This window comes from Lampris incognitus, chromosome 6 (assembly GCF_029633865.1).
Source record: "Lampris incognitus isolate fLamInc1 chromosome 6, fLamInc1.hap2, whole genome shotgun sequence".
Taxonomy (NCBI): Eukaryota; Metazoa; Chordata; class Actinopteri; order Lampriformes; family Lampridae; genus Lampris; species Lampris incognitus.
The window spans coordinates 59,968,469-59,994,930 of record NC_079216.1 but is presented as its reverse complement, the minus strand read 5'-3'; the positions used below and the strand labels follow the sequence as shown (position 1 = coordinate 59,994,930).

General features: G+C 42.3%; 1 protein-coding gene across 1 annotated transcript; it reads left to right on the top strand.

The window, feature by feature from the left end:
- The first annotated feature begins 374 nt into the window (after positions 1-374).
- On the top strand, positions 375-17,666 carry pias1b (protein inhibitor of activated STAT, 1b). Its single transcript, XM_056281558.1, has 14 exons — positions 375-413; positions 3,469-3,901; positions 4,148-4,232; positions 4,487-4,534; positions 12,299-12,389; positions 12,504-12,638; positions 12,775-12,880; positions 13,178-13,251; positions 13,919-14,079; positions 14,201-14,334; positions 14,429-14,606; positions 14,730-14,869; positions 14,983-15,020; positions 15,133-17,666. The coding sequence occupies exons 1-14, from the start codon at positions 390-392 to the stop codon at positions 15,475-15,477; spliced, it is 1,992 nt and encodes a 663-aa protein (XP_056137533.1). The 5' UTR covers positions 375-389; the 3' UTR covers positions 15,478-17,666.
- The last annotated feature ends 8,796 nt before the right edge of the window (positions 17,667-26,462 follow it).

Below are 26,462 nucleotides of genomic sequence, written 5' to 3'. Positions count from 1 at the left end.
AAACATTAAAACCACCCGCCTACTATTGGTAGGCAGGTGGTTTTAATGTTTTGGCTGATCGGTGTACGTACCTTAGATTCCTTACATTTTAGTTACATTCTGAGCCACGTGCATCACTGATTCATTCTAATGCAAACACGGAACAAAATTCCTCAGACAACCCTAATGGGATATCATAGGTCTACTGCAATGAAGCTATTTATAACAACGATTCAGTAAAAAAAAAATTTTCTCAATGGCCCAATTTAAATTGCCAACCGTTGATGGCCGTAGTTTAACTTAGGTCGACACCGCCATCTACTGAAGCTTTCTGGTAAGGACAGTCAATTTTACTCCGTCCTGCCGCCCCTTGAGGGTAGTCATTGCGTCTGCGCATCTAGTGTAACAAGATGGCGGAGAGTGCGGAACTGAAGGTACAGCAAACCTCTGCGTTATATTTAATATACTCGTTCATATGTAAAGGTGCTGAAATACCAAATTAATGAAACTAGAGAAGTTAACAAACGATGTTTCACCGTAGGGGGCTTGGCAAGAAAACCGCAGAGGAATAGAGACCAGAGCGGGTTAACCGTTAGCTAGCTAGCTAGCTAGCATTAGCTTTGTTATTGTTGCCGATGTTTCGTTAGGCAATGTTTCGGCTACATTGCACACGTTAAATAAGGTCACTTATTGAATTTAGTAATTTAAGAGCTTCAGTAACGTATATGCTCCTGCCCTAATCGTGTATTATTTGCCAGCTGTCATGTTTAGAAATGTGTAAGCCCAGCCGCTGTATGTGTCAAAAGGGCTCTGTCTATTCCCTGGAAATGGAATGCTGTTTATCAAACGTGCTTATTCAAAATTAACGGAATCCATTTAATGCATCATCTAAGTATTTCGTGCTATATACCAAGACCCTCGATATTGCAATGGCTGGTATAAGAAAGACAATCATTTCAGTCATATCGATCTGAATACATCAGCATCAGTCAGCCCAGAAGTATGGCAGTTATAGCTAACCAATTCATTTAGTTCTTCAGTGCCCCTCCCCTCTGTCATTTCGTAGTTTATATATCCATCCATCCATCCATTATCCGAACCGCTTATCCCGCTCTCAAGGTTTATATATATATTGTAACATATTTTGACGGAGCTCCCTCTGCCGAATTACTGCTAGGGCTGGCCTTTATCAAACTTATTAAGTAGTAATTTTGACCTTGTTAACCGTTGTTTTCAAACTGACCCCTGACCTGTGTGAACGTAATACCACTATAGTGGGTGACTTCTCCAATGTCATTGTAGTTGCATATCGTACTGTAAAGTTTTGGAATGCAGTTTACATTCCAGTACTGATTTCCGTTATCCAAGGCAGACAGCTTCAGAATCAGAATCATGTTTATTGGCCATGTAGGTTTGCACAAACATGGAATTTGGCTCCGGTTTCGTGGCTCTCACGGTGTACTTAATATAGAATAACAACACTACAACACAACAATCTTCAGATATATACACAAGGATTGACTATATACAGGTGAAATAAGAGGTGATAAAGTGCAATGGTACTTACATACATGCCTGAGGTAGATGGACATGACTGAGCATATTAGTATACGTACAATGTACAGTACAGTATATGCAAAACAGCTTGCACATGAGAATGATCGATTCAATGTCTTTGGTTTTGGAAATATTCACAGAAAGTTGAATCAGTTCATCTGGACATAACGTTTATTGGGGGAAACGTTTCTGACTTCTTCAGTCTCAACTGACTGCAGGTATCCCCACCATTATAAACAGCGTAGTTGCATAATGACCGAACCGACAATCGGGTTTCGTATGCAAATTGCCGTGACCATTAACTAGAGTTAGAATGGCCATGTGTACTGTTCACAGAGGACTGGGGAATAGTTGCCCTTTCGTTTCAGGGCTGGTCATTCCCTCTTCACATAGATGGCCTCTTTGACTCTCCATTCAAACCAGTGTTCCTCCCTATAAAGTATGTGCACATCCTCATGCTTGAAAGAGTGGCCACTGGCCTGTAGATGGGTGTAGACCATGGAGTCCAGGCCTGACGAGGTAGCTCTTCTTTGTGCCATCCTCTTTGCCAGCATCTGTTTGGTTTTGCCGATGTACAATTAACTGAAATCCTCCCGGCACTTAACAGCGTACACTAAATTGCTGTGTTTGTGCCGGGGCACCCGATCATAGAGGTGGACCAATTTTTGGCACAGTGTGTTTTGGGATTTGAAAGCAACCGAGATGCGGTGTTTGGAAAATATGCATCTTACCTCTTCTGACACTCCCGCCACATACAGAATTACCACTGGTTTATGCCTAGGCAGCTGTTGTCCTTCTCTCTTCGATAGGCTGGTGCACTGTTTGGGTATCTTCCTAGCTTTAACAAATGACCTGTTAGGATAACCACACTTAACTGGGGTGTGTTTAATGTGGAATTTCTCCCCTTCCCCTGTCGCTTTCACAGTCTACTGCAAAATTGCAATTGGTGATGGGAGACATTTTATTGTTGATGTTTACCATAACCAAACTCATACTGATCAGTACTTAAGGTTTGACTCTCATTATCCACTGGAGCACAAACTAGGAGTCATCAGGACGCTGTACCACCGAGCTGACAACGTCCCCACCGATACAGCGGCCGGTGAAGGGGAAAAATTCCACATTAAACAGGCCCTGGTTAAGTGTGGTTATCCTAACTGGGCATTTTTCAAAGCCAGGAAGATAGTTTATACCTTTGTGTGTTAAGTTTAATGATATAATGGGCTATGCAGCTATGAACGTATCTTTATTAAGCCCAAGTTTGAAAAACGAGTGTCTGTAACCAAACATGTTATGTAAGGTCACTACTACTTCTATGTTTCTGGGTCAGTTTTTGTTGCTTAGATCACACTGAAGGTTCCTTTATTTGTTCTGTGTTGAATTGTAAAGTCAGAGTTTGCATGTTCTCCCTGTGTCTGCGTGGGTTTTCTCCGAGTGCTCCGGTTTCTTCTTGCAGTCCAAAGACATGTAGGTCAGGTGAATTGGCCGTACTAAATTGTCCCTATGTGTGTGTGTGTGTGTTGGCCCTGTGATGGACTGGTGGCCTGTCAAGGGTGTCTCCCTGCCTGCTGCCCAATGACTGCTGGGATAGGCTCCAGCATCCCCGAGACCCTGAGAGCAGGATAAGTGGTTTGGATAATGGATGGATGGATGGATGGATGGATGATTGTAAGATATTTTTATCAATGCTATGAGGTGATGCTGAAGAGTTCACAACATTCTTGCGGTCAGTTTGATGCTTGACAAGCCAGTTTGTAATTACTCTGTTAAATAATGAAAACATGTATGACATAATTTTGAATAGACTCAAACTTAAAGTTAAAAATAAGGGAAGTCTGAAACTTTGCCTTGTTCTTTTGTTAGAATCTGGGAAAAGATGCTTTCCGGAGTTCTTTGAAATTCTCATTAATTCCCCATTTTATTTTCCATCAGCAAATGGTGATGAGCCTTCGAGTTTCTGAACTCCAAGTGTTATTGGGGTATGCTGGACGCAACAAGCACGGGCGGAAACATGAACTTTTGACCAAAGCCTTACACCTAATCAAGGCTGGCTGCAGCCCTGCCGTGCAGATGAAGATCAAGGAGCTCTATAGACGACGCTTCCCTACCAAAATGGTATCACCAGTGGACCTAGCTTTGCCCAGTGTCCATTCCACCTCCAGCTTGCCTGCAGGCCTCACTCAGCTAGGGTTTGATGGCCACGGTGCCCCCTCGCCCCTGCTGCCTGTGTCTTTACTTGGGCCTAAGCATGAGCTGGGTCTCCCTCACCTTCCCTCAGCTATGCACCCTGTACACCCTGACGTCAAGCTCCAGAGATTACCCTTCTATGACATGCTTGATGAGCTCATCAAGCCCACCAGCCTGGGTAAGTCTCCCGCTTGCAACTGGAAAATCTGTGGCTCTGTCCATCATTAATGATTAATCATTGAGGTTATAGCAAAAATTCGTATGCAAGGTTATTTTAAATATATTTGTCTGGGATAATTTTTATTTTTTATTTTGATGTGTCCTTTAAATGTCTGGTATGAGTTGATAAAGCACAAGCAGTATTAGCCTTTTTTTTTTCTTTTTCTTTTTTTTTGGTCATTCTTTCTCTTTCTTCTACATACAGCCTCAGACAACAGCCAGCGGTTCCAGGAAACGTGTTATGCCTTTGCATTAACTCCACAGCAAGTGCAGCAGATCAGCAGCTCCATGTAAGTTATGAAGGATGATGCATGTTGCCCCTGTCTTTCAAACGCATGGAACGATGAGGGAAATAATTTTGGTAAAGTAGGGATCGGCTTGAAAGTAAGTTGCTGCATCAGCAGAAAAGCAGATGTGTTCCGTTACTAGCTAGCACAAAAAAGTGAGTACTCCATGGCATTACTAAATACTGTGTTAAACCACTCTATATGCACACACAGAAAATAAAAAAAAATTTCCCCTGGCTTCTATTTCAATCCTACAGGGATATTTCTGGGACCAAATGTGACTTTGCAGTCCAAGTCCAGTTACGGTAAGTTCAACCAGCTCTATACTCAGCTTTGAAAAAAGCTTTGCTCTTGGTGGAGGTACTGTTTTTCAATTAAGAGTAGTATATTCAAGTGACGCTTCTGTAGCCGAATGGTTACAGCGCATGCCACATGGTCATAAATGTGCAGCCATGTCATACCTCTCTCCCATTTCCTGTCTGCCTTTCACTATCGCTATCTGAAAAAAAAAAGTATATTCATTATGCGCATGAACATAATCCTCTGATCCCTAGTCCAGAATTCGTGTTTATTATAGCTTTGGACTGTTTTGTGTACCTTAAACTGTGTTTATGCACTCTGCATTTTGAAGTAAATACACCGTTTCCGTTGTGATTTGGCCACATGAAATGTATTATGTGTCTATAATGACCAGCTGCATTAGCAGTTAGAGGAAAAAGTTGCATAGCCATCAAGTACCTCATATTGGCTTACACAACACAGTTGATGTGCTGCTTTTGGGACTTCATACGATCAGAATTTCTGGCAATAAACTACAGACTGCTACCAAAATCTCTACAAAAACTTCATCTTTATTAGCGTTGGTTATCAAAAGTTGGTTCTGAAGTGGAGTGGTTTCCAAATTTGCAAGAACCTGGTGTTCGAAACATGAGTCTCGTTCTACTCGTGGAGTCTTGAAAATGTGATTTAAGTTTAAATTAGTGTAAGGCATTGAGCATTAACAATGTCTATAAAAATGTAAAGTCAACTGCCAGGACGCGCAGTTAATAAAGCTTGTAGACTGTTTATGACACGGCTGCCAGGAGCATACTCTCTGAAGTGTGGCTAAGAAAACCACAACACAGCAAACTGCAGACATTGCAGTAAGATCACTTCATTCAAGGAAGGAAGCACATCCAGTATTGATGAAGCATTTATTGCAGCATTATTTAAACATAAAAGAATGCATTGTTTTCAATGTCTCTCTCAGACCAGTCATCGTAACACCTCAAATTCAGCTAGCACCTGTACCAGTTGTGACTGCAGGTACAACACACTCTTATAGCAGACATCTAACTTTTATCTGGCAGAATCGATTTTTAAAAATTATTGTCTATATTTCTCTTAGATATAAGTTTAAAGAGTAATACCACCACTTTAGTTCATCCCCAGAGAGCTTACCCGTTCCCAACTGATGTGAGGGAGCTGACAAGCTTGGAGGTATTGGGTGAACACATCACCGAGTAGTGAAAAGATTTGTCACACAGGGGCTACATTCCTTTTAAACAGCTGAGTCTCTTTTTTACTACCCCAAAAACATGATTTAAATTCAGCGGTTTACATGCTATTTATATCGTGCTCTTGATTAAGTAAATAGTACAGTCATGATTTTTTTGTTCTTTATTTTGTAACAAAATGAATGTAACAGTACCTCTTATCGCAGAAAGTTGAATCAGTTCATCTGGACACATTTATTGAGAGAAACGTTTCACCACTCATCAAATGCCCCTTTTCCACTGCATTATACCGACTCGGCTCGGCTCTACTCGCTTTTTTTTTTCCCCATTAGGCGAAAGTTAGGGATAGTACCAGGTACGTTTTTTGGTACCGCCTCAGTCAAGGTTCCAAGTGAGCTGAGCCGATACTAAAAGGTGACATGAAAATATCACTATAAATAAATAAAATATAAATACATATAAATATATGTATATTTATTTATATTTATTTAAATATAAATACAATCTTATAAAATAAATAAAAACATTTAAATTTAAATATAAGTAAATAAAATATAAACAAAAATAAATTTTTATTTATTTAAATATAAATTAAATCTGACCACTGATTGGTCAGAGAGGAATTGAACAGCTCTGTTTATAACCAGAGAATGCCAAAGCGAGTCTTATGAAACTTGTATTATAGTTTATAATCTATCTATGTAAAAACTTACTTGTTTTCAGCAAATCTCTTAGTTACACTAATATTGTTCATGTGAAGCACACATTTAGAGTTGGTCTTGTTGATTTTTTAAAAAATAAAACACTCGTGTAGGGTGCTGGTAGACAAGGGAGGAAAAACTAGTCAGCACGCCCACAAATGACCAGCTGGGCTTCACCATGAGGGGATACTATGTGCAGTGGAAAACGAAATCCCAAAAAGTAAAGCAAGTAGAATCGAATAGAGTAGAGTCAAGTTGAGCCAGTATCATGCAGTGGAAAAGGGGCATAAGTGACCTCTTCAGTCTCAACTGACTGCAGGTATCCTCACCCTTATAAACAATGCAATGGCACGACGACCGTAAACAACGATCAGTTTTGTATTCAAATTGCCATGACTTTTCAATGGCAATGTGTACTGTTCACATAGGATTTGGGAATGTTTGCAATCACAGCATTGTAAGATGGTGACAGGTGTACTCTTAGCCCCCCCCCCCCCCGGTTCAGGGATGGTTGTTCCCTCTTAACATAGATGGCCTCCTTGACCCCCTGTTCAAACCAGCGTTCCTCCCTATCAAGGATGTGCACATCCTCATCTTTTAAAGAGTGGCCACTGGCGTGTAGATGTGTGTAGACTGTGGATTTCTGGCCTGATACGTCAGCTGTCCCGTGTTGTGTCATTCTTTTGGCCAGCATCTGTTTAGTTTCCCCAATATTCAAGTCATGGCAATCCTCCTGGTACTTAACAGCATACACTATATTGCTCTGTTGGTGCGAGGGGACATGATCCTTGGGGTGGACCAACTTCTGATGCAGTGTTTTTTGGGGTTTGAATGCAACTGAAACGCGATGTTTGGAAAATACGCATCTCAACTGTTCTGACACTCCCGTCACATACGGAATCACCAGTGGGTTACGCTTAGGCAGCAGTTGTCCTTCTCTCTTCGATTGGCTGGTGCACTATTTGGGTGTCTTCCTGGCTTTTACAAATGCCCAATTAGGATAACCACACTTAACCAGGTCATGTTTGATGTGGGATTTCTTCCCTTCCCCGGCCGCTGTGTCGGTGGGGATGTTGTCACCTCGTTGGTAGTATGCTGATGACTCCTAGTTTGTGCTCCAGTGAATGATAAGAGTCAAACCTTAAGTACTGATCAGTATGTTTTGGTTTATGGTAAATATCAACAATCAAATGTCCCCCATCACCAATTGTAATTTCACAGTCTAAGAAGGCTAACCTGTTTTTCACATCCTCCCTGGTGGACTTGAGGTAGATGTCCACAGAGTTAATGTGATCGGTAAAATGTACATCCTGAGATTTAATTTTAACCCAGGGTTCATCCACAAATCTGAACCAATGGCTAGGTGGTGTCCCTGGATAGGACATCAGAGCCCTCTTTTCCATTTCCTCCGTATAGACGGGTTTCCTGTTTACAAATGTTACTAAGTGCGTGCGCAGGCAGGGGGCAAAACCGCTTTGGGAGCTCTCGAAAGAGAGTTACCAATGTGGTTCAACAAGGTAGAAGTTCAACATTCCAAAGGGTTCACATGCAAAGGTATGTGACCCCTTTGGAATGTTGAATATTTTCCACCCATCCTTTTGGCAGGTTGTGCAGTTTATTGCACAACAACTGCACGTCATCTCTGCTGTATCTGAGCTCTGTCTTGGTTAAAATCTCTGCTCTGTAGCTGCTTTCTGCCCTCTAGTTGCGCACGCATCTCTGTGATGATGTTGCACAGAAACCCTCCTATACAAGTTGGCCACTACAGGTAAGACGGGAACCCATAGCATGGGTATGCTATGGGTTTCCATGCTTCTACATAGGAGAAACCAAACAACCACTACACAAACGGATGGCCCAACACAGAAGGCCAAACTCCTCAGGACAAGACTCAGCAGTCTATCTACACCTAAAGGAGAAGACACACTCCTTCGAGGACAGCAACGTACACATTTTGGGCAGAGAAGATAGAAAGAGGGGTGAAGGAAGCTATCTATGTGAAACTGGAAAAACCATCCCTCAACAGAGGAGGAGGTCTGCGACACCACCTATCTCCCACTTACAATGCCGTCCTTTCATTTCTACCCAGGAGACTCAAGAAGCCTAGCCTCCAAGAACAACAGTCAGTCACTAACGGCTCCAACAACTCTCATGACCACTGAATAATGAAGTCGAAACTAACACCCCCAATGACCGTCGCTGCTAAACAAATTCAAACCAATAGCTCCGATAACGACGGGCGTGGCCAAACATCGGTACACAAAAGAGCCACTCATATCTATGGCTCAGTTAGCGAAGGGCATTGGTAAACATCGAAACACAAAGAGCCATGGACATCTATAGCTCTGACAACAACTCCAAAGAGGATAAATTCTGAGTCTCATCACCAGCCAGTCAGACTAGCTTGGTCTAGTCAGAAAGGCACGAACTGAGGAAGCCTCTTGGATGAGAGGCGAAACGTCTTCACGGATATATAGCAAGTCCAGTTACACTTGATTCAACTCCTTTGGATAACCATGACCTGGATGAATGAGAACATTCACAGACATACCTGCAATCAGTTTAGACTGAAGAGGTCCCTTAGATGAGTGATGAAATGTATCTGTCAGTAAACAGTGACTGCGTTTACATGCACAGTTAAGTCGAGCTACGGTTATAGCTTGATTAGGCCATATAATTGGACTACTGTCGTTGTCCCAGTATACAAGAACTGGGGGAGAATCAATTTATTGATGGAAGTACACTATATAGACAAAAGTCAATACTTTTATCCATATAGTTTTGGACACCTGGCCATTACACCTACAGGAGCTTTTATGACATCCCATTCTAAATCCATAGGCATTCATATGGAGTTGGTCCCCCCTTTGCAGCTATAACAGCTTCTACTCTTCTGGGAAGGCTTTCCACAAGATGGAAAGCCTTGGAGTGTGTCTGTGGGAATTTTTGCCCATTCATCCAGAGGAGCATTTTTGAGGTCAGGCACTGATGTTGGACGAGAAGATCTGGCTCGCAATCTCCATTCTAGTTTATCCCAAAGGTGTTCGATGGGGTTGAGGTCAGGGCTCTGTGTGGGCCAGTCAAGTTCTTCCACACCAAACTCACCCAACCATGTCTTAATAGACCTTGCTTTGTGCACTGGGGCACAGTCATGCTGGAACAGAAAGGGCCCTCCCCAAAATTTTTCCCACAAAGTTGGAAGCATAGAATTGTCCAAAATGTCTTGGTATGCTGAAGCATGAAGATTTCCCTTCACTGGAACTAAGAGGCCTAGCCCAACCCCTGAAAATAACCCCATACCATTATCCCTCCTCCACCAGACTTGGCACAATGCAGTCAGGCAGGTAACGTTCTCCTGGCATCCGCCAAACCCAGACTCGTCCATCAGACTGCCAGACAGAGAAGCGTGATTCATCACTCCACAGAACACATTTCCACTACTCCAGAGTCCAGTGGCAGCGTGTTTTACACCACTCCATCTGACGCTTGGCGTTGTGCTTGGTGATGTAAGGCTTGCATGCAGCTGCTCGGCCATGGAAACCCATTCCATGAAGCTCCTGGCGCACAGTTTTTGTGCTGATGTTAATGCCAGAGGAAGTTTGGAACTCTGCAGTTATTGAGTCAACAGAGCATTGGCGGCTTTTACACACTATGCACCTCAGCACTCGTTGACCCCGCTGTGTGACTTTACGTGGTCTGCCACTTCGTGGCTGAGTAGCTGTTTATCCTAAACGCTTCCACTTTTCAATAATACCACTTACAGTTGACCGTGGAATATCTAGCAGGGAAGAAATTTCACAAACTGATTTATTGCGAAGGTGGCATCCCATAACAGTCCCACGCTTGAATTCACTGAGCTCTTCAGAACGACCCATTCGTTCACAAATGTTTGTAAATGCCGACTGCATGGCTAGTGCCTTGATTTTATACACCTGTGGCAATGGGTCTGAATGAAACTCCTGAATTCAATGATTAAGAGGCGTGGTACATATAGTGTACAGTAGGTGGCGATATGCCCTCTTTCAGCTGGTTGCTATTGGACCTTATTCCGGTTTACGTATTGCGTCAAATACCAAACAAGCGACAAACAAGTTAGCAAGTAGCATTTTATTTGTGAATAACTTGGCCTGCTTTTTACATATTTAATTAAAAAAGACTATGTTAAGTGAGCATTTGTATGTTTAACCATCTGTTTGAAAGATGTTGAGATTCGGATAGATTTACTGTAATAAAACCTCACGTCTGAAAAAAAAAAACAAATTAGCAAGCAGGTTCCATGTTGAGCAGTGAAAACATGGACAACTTTACAGCGCTGTACATTTCATACATATTCTCCACTTTACTTTTGGTACAAATGAGATGCACGCTGTCCCTGGTGCTTATGGTGATGTCCGGAAGCAGAAGACAATGCCGTATGCTCCTGGAGAGTTCCAACCATGCGACTTCTGCTATGCTCCACTTCGTGCCCTCTTTACCACCACAAGGGTTCTTTTAAATCCCACTTCGTCCAACTTTTCCGCCACTTTCTTAAATGGTTCGCCATTCCGCGTTCTCCTTCCATCCATGTACTTAAGGATAGTCAACTCCTTTAGCTGACACAACATAAAGTTTGTCTCCTCCTCTGCCCAGAAATGCGTGGTTCTCACTCAGGCACTCGCCATGTTGATACTGTTGATACTACGCTGTTCGACTTCTGGGTGAAAGACCGCTGCGGGAACTATGGATCATGCGCAGAACGTCTCGGCCAGTTCAGGGCCGATTGAAGCGTATACATGCCAGAGTACATCAATCCCCAACCGCATTATCTAGGTGTGTTAGTCCAACTTCAAGAAATTCGATTTGGTATGATTTCAGTCGGACTAACATGTTTACATGTATTTCAAAAGTCCAGTTTTAGTTGGACTAACACAATAAATCGACTTTTCTAACATCATGTATACATACTGGTTGCATGCAGACGAACTGATTCAACCTTTGATTTAAAGGGGCTGTTTTATGGATATGGATGCTTCTCTTTTCACGCTTGTATAAAGAGGTGCTGGCAATACAGTGAAAGCAGAAAATAATTGGACAGAACCTTACAGCCTTTTAAAGGGACCCAAAAACTTGAACAAAATGTTGTCTTCATTTAGTTGTTTAAGTCAGGAAGTGTCAGTTGTTTTGAAGTAGTGATTTTCACATTGTCAAACCTTCAGAAGTCAAAATGGTCTTCAAGAGGCATGAGAACATTGTTGTGACACTTGTTAGCAGCTTGGTAACAGGTTTTTATCATAGAGCACCAGAGGGTTCATGATAAGCATGGATATATTTCATCATGCTTTCATGATAGCTGTCTTTGTCAAAGTAACTGGGGGAAATTACAGCAAAAGTAATCTATTTCTATGTATTCTATGGTCGTAAAGCAGGATCATAGTGGTGGGATACTAGACTTGTTTTCTTTTTCTGGTTTCGGCAGCTCATTTTCTGTTGTTGTATGTGGTGTAGAATGGGATGTGGTGCCAACTTCTAATTTCTTTAAAGATATATATATATATATATATATTTAAAAAAAACAAAGTTGTCAGTAGGAGGAGCAACAGATAGTAAAGTATCAGACAGCTAATGACATTTCTGTGTTGTAGAAAAGGTCACAATTTGAATGAAAGTGCTTTTGAAATTGAGGCCGTCTTCCTCATTCTCGATGTATCAGTTGACATACAAACTTCAAGGAATTAAAAAGTGTCTGTCTAAATATTTTTGGTTTTAGTTCCAAATGAAATGGAAAAATAAACAGTTCCAACCTTTTATTGAGAGTAGCAACCAGCAAAAAATATCTGATTTTGACATCCATGACTTTTAACTTGAGTTTCTCTGCCATGTAATCTTTTTGCAGATTTTGTTTATCAGAAACAAGCTGTCCCCAAGAGGATCACTTCCCCCCCAATTTGTGTGTGAAGGTGAATAGCAAGCCCTGTAATCTACCGGTGAGTCTTGACAATCCTACCTTTATGTCATGCAATGTTTACAATAGATTGCACTGGCACATATTGTGAATCTGATGTACGATTGACTTGCTGATGTATAATTTTTATCTGCAGGGATATCTTCCTCCAACCAAAAATGGAGTTGAACCAAAAAGGCCTAGTCGCCCTATCAACATAACTTCTCTGGTTCGATTGTCCACAACAGTCCCCAACACAATTGTGGTGTCTTGGACCTCAGAGATTGGCAGGGTAAAGGGATCCACTATTAGCTAAGCCTTCATGGAACACCTATTTCATTTGAATTCACACACATACTGCTGCTCTTTTTTTAAACTGGCACATTATTCACTTGTGTATGACTTTTTTTTCTGTTTCTTGTTGTCAGAGTTTTTCCATGGCTGTGTATTTGGTAAGACAGCAGTCTTCTACAGTGTTGCTGCAAAGGCTACGGGGCAAAGGAATCAGGAATCCCGACCACTCCAGAGCTCTGAGTATGTGATCATCTCCATGATAATTGTCAATATGCTAACGATGCCCACAAATAGAAACTAGAATTTTATATAGTTTTGTACACCTATATTGCATAGTTGAAGGTCAGTTTTGTTGTTTTGGTCTAAATTTGCAATTCTGTTCCATGTGTCAGAATGCGAATTTGCAGTTTAGCAGCTCTAGGGAGGTCGTGTAGTTGCGGAGGTCGTGTAGTTGCCTGCTATAACTAACCAAGTTAACACTGCTAAAAAGCAGATAATAATGCTTTTTAATATGTTTGCCTATGTCTCTTCCCACAGTAAAAGAGAAGTTAACAGCTGATCCAGAGAGTGAGATTGCCACAACCAGTCTAAGAGTCTCTCTCCTCTGTCCAGTTAGTACTCTCCTCTTCGTTTACAAGGACACTGATGTTATTATAAAACACAGTCAAGTGGAATGTTTTCACAAAATCAGTGCTGGGAGAAAAAACCAAGATAAAATGTGTTTGCATCTATGGATGTTTGCGTGCTTGTGTGTGTCATAGTGTTGTAATCACAGACCCCAAGTTGGTACTGGGCCTTGTGACATAATGAAAACATATTTGGTCCAAGGTCAACACAGCTCAGGGTCTAGGAATTCACAGAAGATAGATTATATACAAAGGCAGATACCTAAACCAAACTATGTGTCTGAGTGTCTTATTCCTTTCTTAAGCAAAGCTAAGGGTGGGGTGTGTGCTGTTACTCCCTGAAGGATCAGCATTCTTTTAAACACTTGTATTTTTCAATAGAACACAGCTGCTTTATCCTGCAACACCCTGTCAGTACAAAAATGTGTGTGCATCATTCACCAGTGACAGGCTTATATATATATATATATATATATATATATATATATATATATATACATACATACATACATACATACATACATACATACATACATACATACATACATACATACATATACACATATATATATATATATACATACATACATACATACATACATATACATACACTATATAACTTTTTAAGATTTTATGTATTTATTTATTATAGCTCGGAAAGATGAGGCTGACAATCCCTTGTCGAGCGCTGACGTGTTCACACCTTCAGTGCTTTGATGCCACACTTTACATCCAAATGAATGAGAAGAAGCCCACCTGGGTGTGTCCAGTATGCGATAAGAAGGCACCGTATGAGCACCTTATAATTGACGGGTGAGCAAAACACTCTTGTCAGAGCAGACATGGAATGGGCTCTACAGAGTAGTCAAAATGGGCATTGGAGTAGTTGTACCATATTACTGCCAATTTTGATGCAATAACTGGATAACTGCAGGTTGTTCATGGAGATACTGAACAGCTGTTCCGACTGTGATGAGATCCAGTTCAAAGAGGATGGAAATTGGTCTCCAATGAGGTCTAAGAAGGAAGTGCAGGAGGTATCTGCTTCATGCAATGGCTTAGATTCTGGTACGTATTCAGCAGATCCCTTGAGAGCTGAATGGGTATATTTTACTGTGCTTATGGAAAAAAAGGAGAGGATAAGTTGATTCTTTCCCTACAGGTTCATGTCGGACTGAAGTGCCTGAGCAGAAACACGGCTCATCCAATGACAACAGCAGAAAAGTGGATGTGATTGACCTTACACTGGAAAGCTCCTCGGATGAAGAAGTGGATGATGAGCCACCTCCGAAAAGGGCCTGTCCCTCACTGTCACCTGCATCGCCACCTCTAAATAAGGGGTAGGTCTTATAAACAAAAATCAGGTGACATGCCCATATCATTCCTATGTGTTTAGTATGTTTAGTCTTTTTCTGCCCCTACCCCTTTTGTTACTCTACTGATATGACATTGTTTTTACTCAGAGTATTGAACCTACACAGCCAGGCCTCACCTGTGACCAGAACTCCCAGCATGCCTCCTATGGAGACGAGCTACATTCCCCCTCCACCACCTCTTATCCAGGACTACCGCCACTATTACCACACACCGAGTGACCTGCCTGGTAGAGCTCTTACCCATATTAAACACATCTAAGTTTTGTTGATCGCAGAGTAAATATGGCCAGGGCCTTTGTTTACATGTTAAATGCACTGAGACTCTTTTCATTTCTTACAGACTTAAACTTCTTCTCCTTCCTCCAAGGCGACAATCAGGTACCTTTTGCTCCTAGAAGGTTGAACTTGTATACTCTGTCATCGGGCAACTTAGCACTGACATGCATTGGTTCTGCACACGTTTACTCTTTACTCCTCTCCATCCTGTCAGCATTACAATATGGTGATGGCTGCAGCAGCAGCTGCATCTGCCTCGGCCTCTGAGGACCACGACCTGCTCCTTAACCGCTTCCTGCCCTACAGCTCCTCTCAGATGTTCCTTGAGCAGCCCAGCACACCAGGGAACAGCACATTGGCAGCCATCAATGGAGGCAGCAACAGTGGCAGCACCAGCAGCTTGGTGTCCTCCAGCAGCCTACGAGACCGAGACAAGGACAGGGAGCGGGACCGAGAAAGGGACAGCCACTCCATCTCTGGGGTGTCAAGGTCCTCGGCGGAAGCTGCGGCAGCGGCAGCCATATATGGCTCCATATCTGATGTGATCTCTCTTGACTAGACCCACACAGAACTAAAAAGAAGCGACTGGAGAACAAGAGTTCTTTGTAAATAAAGAAGAGGAAAAGGAAAGTATACAATGCTATGTACAGAGATGAAAATCTATTTTCAATTTTACTTATCGTATGTATATAAACTAAGGACGCTTCTTGTCCAATGAGTTACTTCAGTTAATATTTTTCTGTGAATACTGAAGATTTTTTCACACTTCTTCATGTGGTTCTTTGATTATATTGTACCTTTTGTACTTGGTTTTTACGGTTTTGTTCCAATATTTCCATGTCAATGGCATTATTTCTAAAAAATGTAAAGTCCAGAGAACCCTAATAGGTGACACCTATGAATTATAATATTTAGGATGTAAAGAAAATGGGCATTTACATAGATGTGTAAGTGGTACAACAGGAGAATGTGTAACACTCTATTTTCTAAATGGCACAATTACTGTCAAAGATGTTTTGACAGCTGAAGATCTGGCCATTTTTTACATCACTGTAATTTTTCTTTCTGACGTTCACTCTGTGGTCATTATTTTATTATTTCAAAGGAATTATTTATGATGTAAGTTATGCTGGATATTTGCTGTTTAAAAAGCATTCCCTATGCCTCTAGGAAATGTTGCCACTAGAAACGCAAACGCAGATCCTTCTCTTGTCATAGTTCTGCACCATTATTTTCTAGCTGAATTCATCCTTGCTCTTTTTCAGCCAAGTCAAATATCAAGAGTATTTCATACTTCAGGGTGTACTTAATATGCATATAAATTGGACATTAGTCAGTATTATAGGACCAGTAATTATCAGTATGAATGGGAGTGAATGGTGTTGGTCAGGCAAGTAACCATCTGTCACCAAATTACTTATTTGAACATTTTTATAATTGCAAAATTGGAAATGTGCCCCCCCCCTTTCCTCCCCAGTTGTAATTGGCCAATTACCCCACTCTTCCTAGCCGCCCCCAGTCGCTGCTCCACCCCCTCATCTGATCCGGGGAGGGCTGCAGACTACCATATGCTTCCTCCGATACATGTGGAGTCGCCGGCCGCTTCTTTTCGCCTGACAGTGAGGAGTTTCACCAGGGGGACGTAGCACGTGGGAGGATCACGCTATTCCCCCCAGTTCCCCTCTCCCTCCTGAACAGGTGCCCCAACCGGCCAGAGGAGGCGCTAGTGCAGCGACCAGGACACATACCCACATCCGGCTTCCCACCTGCAGACACGGCCAATTGTGTCTGTAGGGACGCCCGACCAAGCCGGAGGTAACACGGGGATTTGAACCGGCGATCCCCGTGTTGGTAGGCAACGGAATAGACCGCCATGCCACCCGGACGCCCGGAAATGTGTTTTTTAGTTATTTCACTGCTCATATTTAGTCTTAAAGTTCGGGATTTAGGAGACTACAATGGTTGACTACCTTGGGAGGCATCACATTTTTCACATTTTGGTTTTTGACATACTCTCCAAATTCCAAGACAAGGCTAGTTTCTGGTCCACTTAATTCTTTATATAAGACATTGTGCTTGTTGTGAGTGCAGATTGATAAATAACATGCGACATGAATATAATGTCTTTGTGTCTAGTTTTTGCACTTGCTTTTTGCATAAAGTAATTTTGCCCAATGGTTGGTTCACAGTTATAGTCTACACTTAAGGCTGCCTTTTTGGTTTTGCATGCCTGCAGTTCAGATCTCTGCAGTTCACCTGAAAGCTCACTTGTTTGACTCTGCTATGCTTTCCCTTTGCAAGGCCGCAAGAGATGTGGCATCATTCTTTTAGTGGCTTTTCTTCGGTCTAAAAGAGAACCTAAAAGAAAATTGTTACAGCTTTGTTCTTGAGTGTATTGTGATGCATTTTGGCCCTAAAACATTGAAATCATTCAAGTTCTTTTCACCCTTTTTTTCCCTTGAATTGTGCATACAGTTAGGATTATTTATTATCTTATATATTTTTTTGCATTTGTTTGATTTGTGCATATACACTGCTGTCATTGTATGTGATATTTCTTTTGTAATTATATAATTAATGCTATTTAAAGATATTGTTGCTTGACATGCATTGTAACATCTTTTTTCTGTCAGTTTTATTCTCAAATGATGTCAATAACACAATAGAGGCTTTGATCATTTTAACTTGCTCCAAGGTCTACTGTGCTGTTTTAATATTTGTATGAATTAAACAGGTATAAGAAAGCATATCTGTATTTGGTCTAAAAGTAATCTTAATTTGGTTCCTCGCTATTTTCTATTTGATTTATAAAACTTTATCCTATGCTTTACACAAATATTGCCTGGTTAACACGTTTTAAATCTGAAGTCTGTTGTGGGTCACTTGAGAATGTGTGTCCCTGCTACACAGCAGATGACCTCTCGACCTGTAGTAGGAGGGGTGGTTCGATTCCTTTTGTTGAATCCCATCAAAGTTATTGGAGGTCTCAACGAGTCGACATGTCGGAGCCTTTGTAAGAGTCCCGGTGTTCTGCGTCCTCGTCCCTGATTCGTGCAGTACCTTCTGTCGTCAACAGAGGGCTCACGTGTTCGATCCGTGTACCCACGTTGGCAGGTTTTCAATGATTGACAACTTAATGGTTCGAGCCCCGGGGTAGTCCAGCCTTGGGAGTCGTCCTCAGTGTGGCGTCTGCATGTTCTCCCCGTGTCTGCGTGGGTTTCCTCCAGGGTTGCCTGCTTTTACACTACCGAATGAGACAAGATGGCGTGCCGCGGCGGTGTGGGTGGGTAGTATGGGGTTGTGTGAATATACAGTGTGTTGTTTTAAGCCGTTTGTCACAATGATGGCCGACTGTATTGGTTGGCTAAAATAACTATAAATCATTCGACGCAGGGGAGCCGTTTAACACGCTTTATTCGCGCTCCGCGAGGCACTGCCGTAAATCAGTTTATGGCGACCCCTCTGGGGGGGGGTCACTGTTGTAATAACGTAAACTAACCCACGACACATAAGTACACCAATCTCTTACAGTCAAATTAAAAATAAAACACAACTCTCATGCCTTGGCAACATACGGTAGGTTTGATAACAGTTTGTTAATTTACAGCGGGTACCTTTAACCAGTGGTTAAAGTGGGATTTGGTAAGTGGGGGATCTCTGTATTAGAGAGGTGAGCAAAAGTGCGGGAGTGATAGCATTGTTAGCTAATAATAGCTACCGGTAGCTAACGTTTGCTAGCTAGTTAGTTATTTGAATGAAAATATTGCATGGCCAGAGCTAAGGTTGGACAAACATAACTAGCTAGCTACCGGTAACGTAACCGGAGGCTACCGATAGTTAGCTTGCCTAGCAGCATTCAAACAACTAGCCAGCAACGTCAGCAACTAGCTAGCAACGTTACCGGGTGGAAGATAGCTAGTTAGCTAGCTAGCGAACGTTACGTTCGCTAACGTTAGTTGCTTGAATGAAAACCACAGCAGAGCTAGACAAAACTATTGGAAATACTATTGGAAATACACTGAAGATACTCACTCTTTATGCCCCCCAATCCAAGATAATAGTGCAGGTAGCAGGTTGACGCTCTCTCGAGTCTTGTCTGCCTGGTGCGGTGAACTTACCCTGACCCGTGAGTGTGAAGCCAGTCTCCTTTGATGTCAAGTCTGGTAAAGCCAGACAGCAGGCAGGTGCGGGTCACGTGAGGACGCGACAGCGTTCAAACTTTTAGAAAAAGTAAAGTAGTATAAAAATAGAAGAACGACTTTATTTGCGATTTATTTTGTAATGCTTGTGAATTGGCTGCATCATGTTTTTTGTTTTAAATTTTACTGTGACAAAATGGTTGAAATTACTCCTGTCTACAGAGTGCCGGATCTCAGCTCCGGTTGACTTGGGGGAGGAGGAGGGGAAGTGCCGGTGTCGGGATCCGGGTAGCTCCGGCCCACTTTAATCACTGCCTTTAACACAGCCCTTTATGTGAACCATGACCTTTACTATTGTAAACTACAATAAGACACGTTAGCCCCTAGCAAACGGGTCTGATCCTCTAGCCGAGCGGTTAGTGACGTCGCCTTGTGGTGCAGTTCACCCCATATCGAATCCCGCACCGGGCAAGAAAATAACCGGTTACATTGGTGGCAGCGGTGGGATCCGGAAGTGTGCAGATCCTCAGAAGTCTCTTCGGAGCGCGGGAAGAACAAAGCGCGAGGGCGCGCTTCCGGGGAGGGTGACGACTGTACACTACTGATAAGACACGTTAGTCCCTAGCTAACGTGTCTGACTCTTTAGCCGAGCGGTTAGGGATGTCGCCTTGTGGTGTAATACACCTCGTATCGAATCCCGCACCGGGCGAGAAAATAACCGCTTACACTATTAGTCCAAGTCAGAACACAGGTCTGTGACCTTTGCACCGTAGGTTAGAAAAACAAAACAAATCTTACTTTATTCAGACACAAAGGTAGGTCCATGTTAAAGACGACAACCAAGAAATACAACACAAGACAAGAACACAAAACTATAGCTAACAACAGCAGCTCACCAGTCCACGATGAGTAAAAGCTATACAGACATTCGTCCCGGTGTTCCCAGAAACAAGAGGAGGATCTGGCGACACTTTGTGTAGGCTCCGTCAACAGCATTATAATTCCCCTTCTTCTTGTTAATCCTGCAAGGGACAAACTAGAAGTCACGATAGCTTCTGTGTGCTGTAGTTTTGCAGAGGAACAAAACAGCCGAGACTCAGAAGAGGCTCCCTCTGTGTACACAAACAGTGGTGGGCAATGGATGCTTCATATTCTTATTCACTAAAACTATATACAAGTTGGAAATCACAACTTGGACCCTCACAACAACAGTAAAAACAAAAATTTAAATGCAAAAGAGGGAAAGAGGGGTCTGCCTCTAGTTACCGAGTCTACTTTTTCCATGGATATTTTTTGCTGCTCTTGACCGATTCAAGCAGTCTTGTCTGTTTGTGCAGCCAGAGAAAACTGCTTACATGACAAGTCACGGATATCTGAAGTTCATTTCGGATCATCTGTGCTGCATCTGTTTCTTGAGTCGGACCCTTTAATGGTCATCAGAGAGAAAATCCTCTCTACAAAAGGCATCTGAGCCCGGCACAACCGAGGACAAATGAGACAATCCTGAACATGTTGATCAAGTTGGCTTTCCCCATGTTTTGGAAAACTGCCACCCACTTCTCATTGGTGGATTTTGTGGTATCCTGTCTTGGTTTCTGTATTTCCTCCCTGCTAGCACAACACTCTTCATAGAGTTGGGCCATACTGACTGTCTGTCATTCTGAGGGCAGCCACCACCTGCTCCAGGTCAGTGAAGGAGAGCTCAAACCACCTGTCAGTGTATGCAATGACAGAGTCAGAACCTCAGAAAGTCCTTTTGCTGTTTTGATCTTTGTGCTGACACTTGTTTGTCCATCAGCTGCTTGGTCTGGTATCCAAAAAGCTGTCTGGTTTCCGCTGAAGCGTCTTTGCTTCGAATTTTCCTACCTCCTCGTAAACATCTGTGATGCAGAACGTCGTTTCCTCCAGCTTCCTGACGAGTGTGTCAAAAAACACACCACACGTTGTGGAAAAAGCACAGATAAATCTCAGCAGCTTCAGTTTTTTTTTCTTTGTCCTCAAAAATCCTCTTCAGTGCCACAGGACAGGTCTCCCCAAGGGACCTGAGGTACAGTGGCGCCCCTAGAAATGTTTCATAGGGGTGGCCAAACGGGGCCACTGAAAATCTTGGGGTGGCACACCAAAACCAAAAGCCATGACTGAATTTCAGGAATTCTGTTCTGCTGTTGCAGTATACTGCATAGGCTAGTTGAAAACTGTCAATATGAGAGTTAAGGAATCGTGTACTGAAATACTTTGGTTTCTAATTTTTCTGATGTGCATAGACTAATACTGGTACAGTTAACATTTTGAGTTCCACAACAATTCTGTTTTAATGTGTTATGCATATATTGTAACGTGTTAGACGATTCATTGTTATATTGTATATGTCCAAAAATGAAAAACAAAACAAAAAAGCATAATCATGGTCAACAAGATACACTGTATTATAGCCTACTCTCACAACCTATTCATATCCCTGCTTTATTAGGCTACATTAATGTCAATACAGCTTTATTCACCTGTTGCTAGATAGAAGCACATTATGCATAATCAGAAGCATATTCTGCATATGCGACTCGTGGCTGGGGGGGAGGGGGGCGCAGCAGAGGGGACAGGGATAGTATCAGGGTGGCCGTGGCCACCCCATGGGGGCGCCACTGCTGAAGTATGAGGTGAGAGCTGGACAGCTGTGCAGGAGACGATCAACAGCTGGATGAAGAAACAGCACACATAAAAATACAGAGAAGTGATGCTGAGAAGTGGCTGGAGATCCACTGACGTGCTCGCAGATGTGAGCCAGGTAATTAGCTTTCTCAGTAACTGGTAAACGGAGTGGCGTTTTCCAAAGCTGACATTGGCATTACCTGCTGCACAGGCTGTGACGTGTTTAATATCCAGTTCACACTTTTCCACACAGGTCATCAGAGCTGGGTGTACACTACCATTTGCAGTTTCATCACCGTCTTCATGAAAGTCAAGTAACTTGCACAGACCCAGAAAAATACCTCACGCACACTGGGAACACCCCCCCTCCCTTTCCCTTGTTTGAGGCATCAGTGGCAACCGAGTAAAACACAGACTCACCTTCACTTGGGGACAGACCATCCGGATGATCCCGCACAGTCTCTGGTCCTAAAACATCCCAGGCGCATCTTCTTCACAACATTTGTGTGTGAATTAGTTAATTGTAAAGCGCTCTGAGTGGCATTTGCAGCTAGAAAAGAGCTATATAAAATGCAAATTGATTGATTGATTGATTGATTGATTGATTGATTGATTGATTGATTGATTGATTGATTGATTGTGCAAGCGCCTTGTAACCTTGTTAAGAAAGGTACTATACAAATAAAGATTATTATTATTATTATTGACGTGAACCTACTGGGTAACATTGTTCACTGATGATAATGGATCAGTTACCACAGATCAGTATATTTTGTCACAACTTTGGCCTGTATGTGTCAGAGGAGATTGAGAATTGAAAGGCTATTTGCCCATGATTTTAAACAGATGTCAGCAGCTGAGAAACAGCGGCGATGCAGGGCTCGGCGAGATGCTGATCCTGTAAAAAGGTCAGCATACTTGGAGAAGCAGAGAGGCATGGCACAAGCTTAGAGAGCAAGGCAAGGCCAAAACAGTGGCAGAGACGAGAGACCAAAAGGAAGCAAGAGGGCCTATTGGAGGAAAGCACAGGAAAGAAACAGAGAAAGAAAGCTCTGGCTTGACAACTTAGCCACGCCACCCGACAGCCAAGTCGTCCAACAACCTGAGCGAACAATGTAGAGATTTATGATAGTAAGACAGGAAACAGGAAACGTGTGTAACAAAATAAGTGGCTTCCGTCCATTCTTTGTAAATTGATTCTCTTTTTTTTTTTGTTTCAGCCAGAAAAAAGCTGGAAGAAAACATGTCAGGAGAGAAAACTCTATAGACTACACGGAGAACTTAAAAAAAACTGCAAGATTTACTCAAGAAACAAAAAAGAGCAATGGAGAAATTATGCAAAAGACATGCAAAGGTCCCAGAATCCCCAGCATCAAAAACGAGGCGACTGCTACAAAAGGCCCTTGTTTCTGGTGAAGTGCGGCGATCATTGCTTGTCCACCATGGCCCTCATGGTCAACATCGAGGATACGTTTGCCACCACAAAAAGAAAACCCACAGGCAGGGAATGTCACAAATGATAACTGGGAGGATCCTTAAAAGGTATGGATTACAAAACACATTCACACAGTGCTACACCTCTCCGGCAAGAGGAGGAAGGACTCTGCTGAAGGCAAAATGAAGTACAGCAGCCCATGCTTCCGGCTGCAAGACGGTGTCATTGCCTACTTGACGAGGGGTGAGAACAGCCGGTTGACAGCAGGCAAAGCCCAAACAATCACCAGAGGGAAGATAAAGAAAGAGAAGAGGTTTCTCAATGATACCCTGGAAAACCTCCACAGAACATTTCTCACTGAACATCCTAATTCCAATCTCTCCTACTCCTTGCTCTGTCGGATGCGCCCCTTCTGGGTAGTTAATCCAACGCTTGCAGACAGACAAACCTGTCTTTGCAAGCTTCATGCCAACCTTTCCTTCCTGGCAGAAAAGTTACCTGCGCTCGGGTTAATTAACAGCGTGGATTTGGAAGACACGGCTGCATCAACAAGCTGCAATCTGTCCTCAAAGGACTGCATGGGCAATGTGTGTCTGAACTGCAAAGACCAGGAGTTTCCATAGCAACAGAGGGTAACCTGCAGACAAATGTCCAAATCACTCGGTGGTCAACTGAAACAGCCATCAGCGGAACAAAGATGGCAACAAGGAAAAGGTCCCTATGAACATCACTATTAAGAAGGAAAAGGACACAGGGTTGGTAGATCTCCTAGAGCAGTGGTTCTCAACCTTTTTGGGGTCCTGGACCCCCTGCGTATTTTTGATCTACCCTGAGGACCCCTCCACCTGATCTTGGGGGAGGGGGGTTGCAATTTGATAGAAACAGTAGAAACTTCATTTTAAATTGCATTATAGCATTTATTCACTCTTTGGGGCAAAAATAAGAGCTTTCAGTTGTAACTTAGACATAGTTAACAAAACAGAATTCTTATGCAGTAACTTTCAGATATATGTAACAAAACAGAATATGTATTCAGTAACTTTCAGATATATGTAACAACACAGAATATGTATTCAGTAACTGTCAGATATATGTAACACAACAGAATATGTATTCAGTAAATTTCAGATATATGTAACAAAACAGAATATGTATTCAGTAACTTTCAGATATATGTAACAACAGAATGTTTATGCAGTAACTTTTAACAATGCAAACGGGAGCGAGATCTCTTATTAAAATACAATAAATTACACTTGTGAAACAGATGTAATTAGAGAAAAAAGTCCTGTTACCCTTTACAGTTTAGGTAGATAAAGGTCTCAGTCACATTTGAGTAAAATAATCCTATTTCTATAAATGTCATAGGATCCTTTTTTTATAAAGATATTTTATTTTCACGGACCCCTTGCAATTACACCACGGACCACTAGGGGTCCGCGGACCCCCGGTTGAGAAACACTGTCCTAGAGATGTTTCAAGGCCAACTGAAGCATTTGAAAGGGCGCATAGTCAACATCAGAAGCCAGTTTACCCACTACCGGGAATTAAGAAGAGACACGACCGATCAAGAATGCTTGATTCATGCGGATTATTATTTATTTTAATTTTTGTGAAAAATGTTCCCCTTTTTCTCCCCAATTGAATGCGGCCAATTTCTCCACTCTTCTGAGCCGTCCTGACGAACATTGTGTGTTGTGTGTAACCCCACGACCGCTAGATAACAGTGTTGTAATCTATCCTCAGCCGTTTGACTCTTCCACTCCAGCCAACAACGTAAACTGAGACAGGAAGTAGCACGAGCACAAAGAACCCAGGCCTATGAAATCGCAATATATCGCCTTTCTTACAGTATCGCGATACATCGCGATATGTTGAGTCGCCCCTGTATCGTATCGCCGGATTCTCGCCAATACACAGCCCTATTGCTGATGGTTACTAATTATGTCCAGTCAACTATGTTACTCCTGATTTTTTTTAACATTTAAACGAACTAAGATGCTGCTTCTGATATCCTTCAGGGTATGTCCTACATCCACACAGGTTAGAGTTTTGCATAGCATCTCTTAAAACTACCAAAATGTCCTGTAACGCAGATTTATGATTAAAATATATATATACTCCTGACCCTTACGACAGTGCTGAGCGTGTTACATTTATATCTGCAAAATATTAAATAAATTTAAAAAAACTTTTAAAAAATCATTGTACATAGGGCAGAAGAGACACAAGAACCCCAAAAAAATTGTATGTTACCTAAAGTAAAACCTTTAGTCAAAGTCTGTAATGGCGTACAGTTTGTTCACAACATAGTTGACAAACTAGCTAGCGAACATATCCTTTCCCTTGAAACACCAAAAATTAGTTCATGTTTAAGCTTTGCAGCTATTGGATATATCACACTGAAGGAATATTTTAACTTAAACAACTGGTCGTTTTATTGAGAAAACACATGAGTTTTGTGCTTTTTTTTTGTTTATGTGAAATGTACCCCCAATTATAGAATGACTCAGGGGCTGTCATTTCGGGCTGTTGCAGGTGTGTTGTGGGGCAAGAAGAATGACTAGATTCTGAGAAGGGAAGGAGGAGGACGCTGCATCTATGTATTTGACATAGTTACAGGTTGAGGCCATATGAGAGAGCTCCTCCCAGATGTTTTGTTGCCAAGAATATGGACATGTTGCTGCAGCATGTAATGGAGACGGAAGATGTGGGAAGGCCAGCTGCAATGTGGAAAACTGTGAAGTGGAGACTGCACAAGCAAAGCGCCTGCACTGCGAGGTAAACCATGATACGGGGTCAGCAAAGTGTCCAAAAAGAAGTGAAGGAAGAGAAAGTGAATAAGATGAGAGCAGAAAGGGGGATCGCCGTATGCTGGAGCTGCTAAAAGAATGGAGAGAAACGGTGAGAATGACGTGAGACAAGAAACAAAGGAGGTCAAGTCTGTCAAAAAGTATGCCTAGTTTTGCTTTTGTAAAGACCAGATGACATGTTTTTGGCCTTTTTGGCAATGGCAATTAACTGAAATGCCGAAGTAGACAGGAAATTGGAGAGAATTGACACAACTGTAGATGCAGCAAGGACCTTTCTGGGTGTTGTGGGAGTTTGTGGAGAAGGTGTGCAGCAGCAGCTGCCGAGAGAAGCTTTCAGTCCCTTTCATGAACCTGTGAAATAATTAGTTCAATTGAGAAGACGTGAGGGGTTGATTGTTTTGTTTTGTTTTTAAAGTAGACATTCTGATATACTCCCCCATGCCAGTTGGTGGCGGTAATGCGCCAAAGTCGTGCGCCTACAAAAAAAAGGAAGAGAAGAAGTACAAGAAGA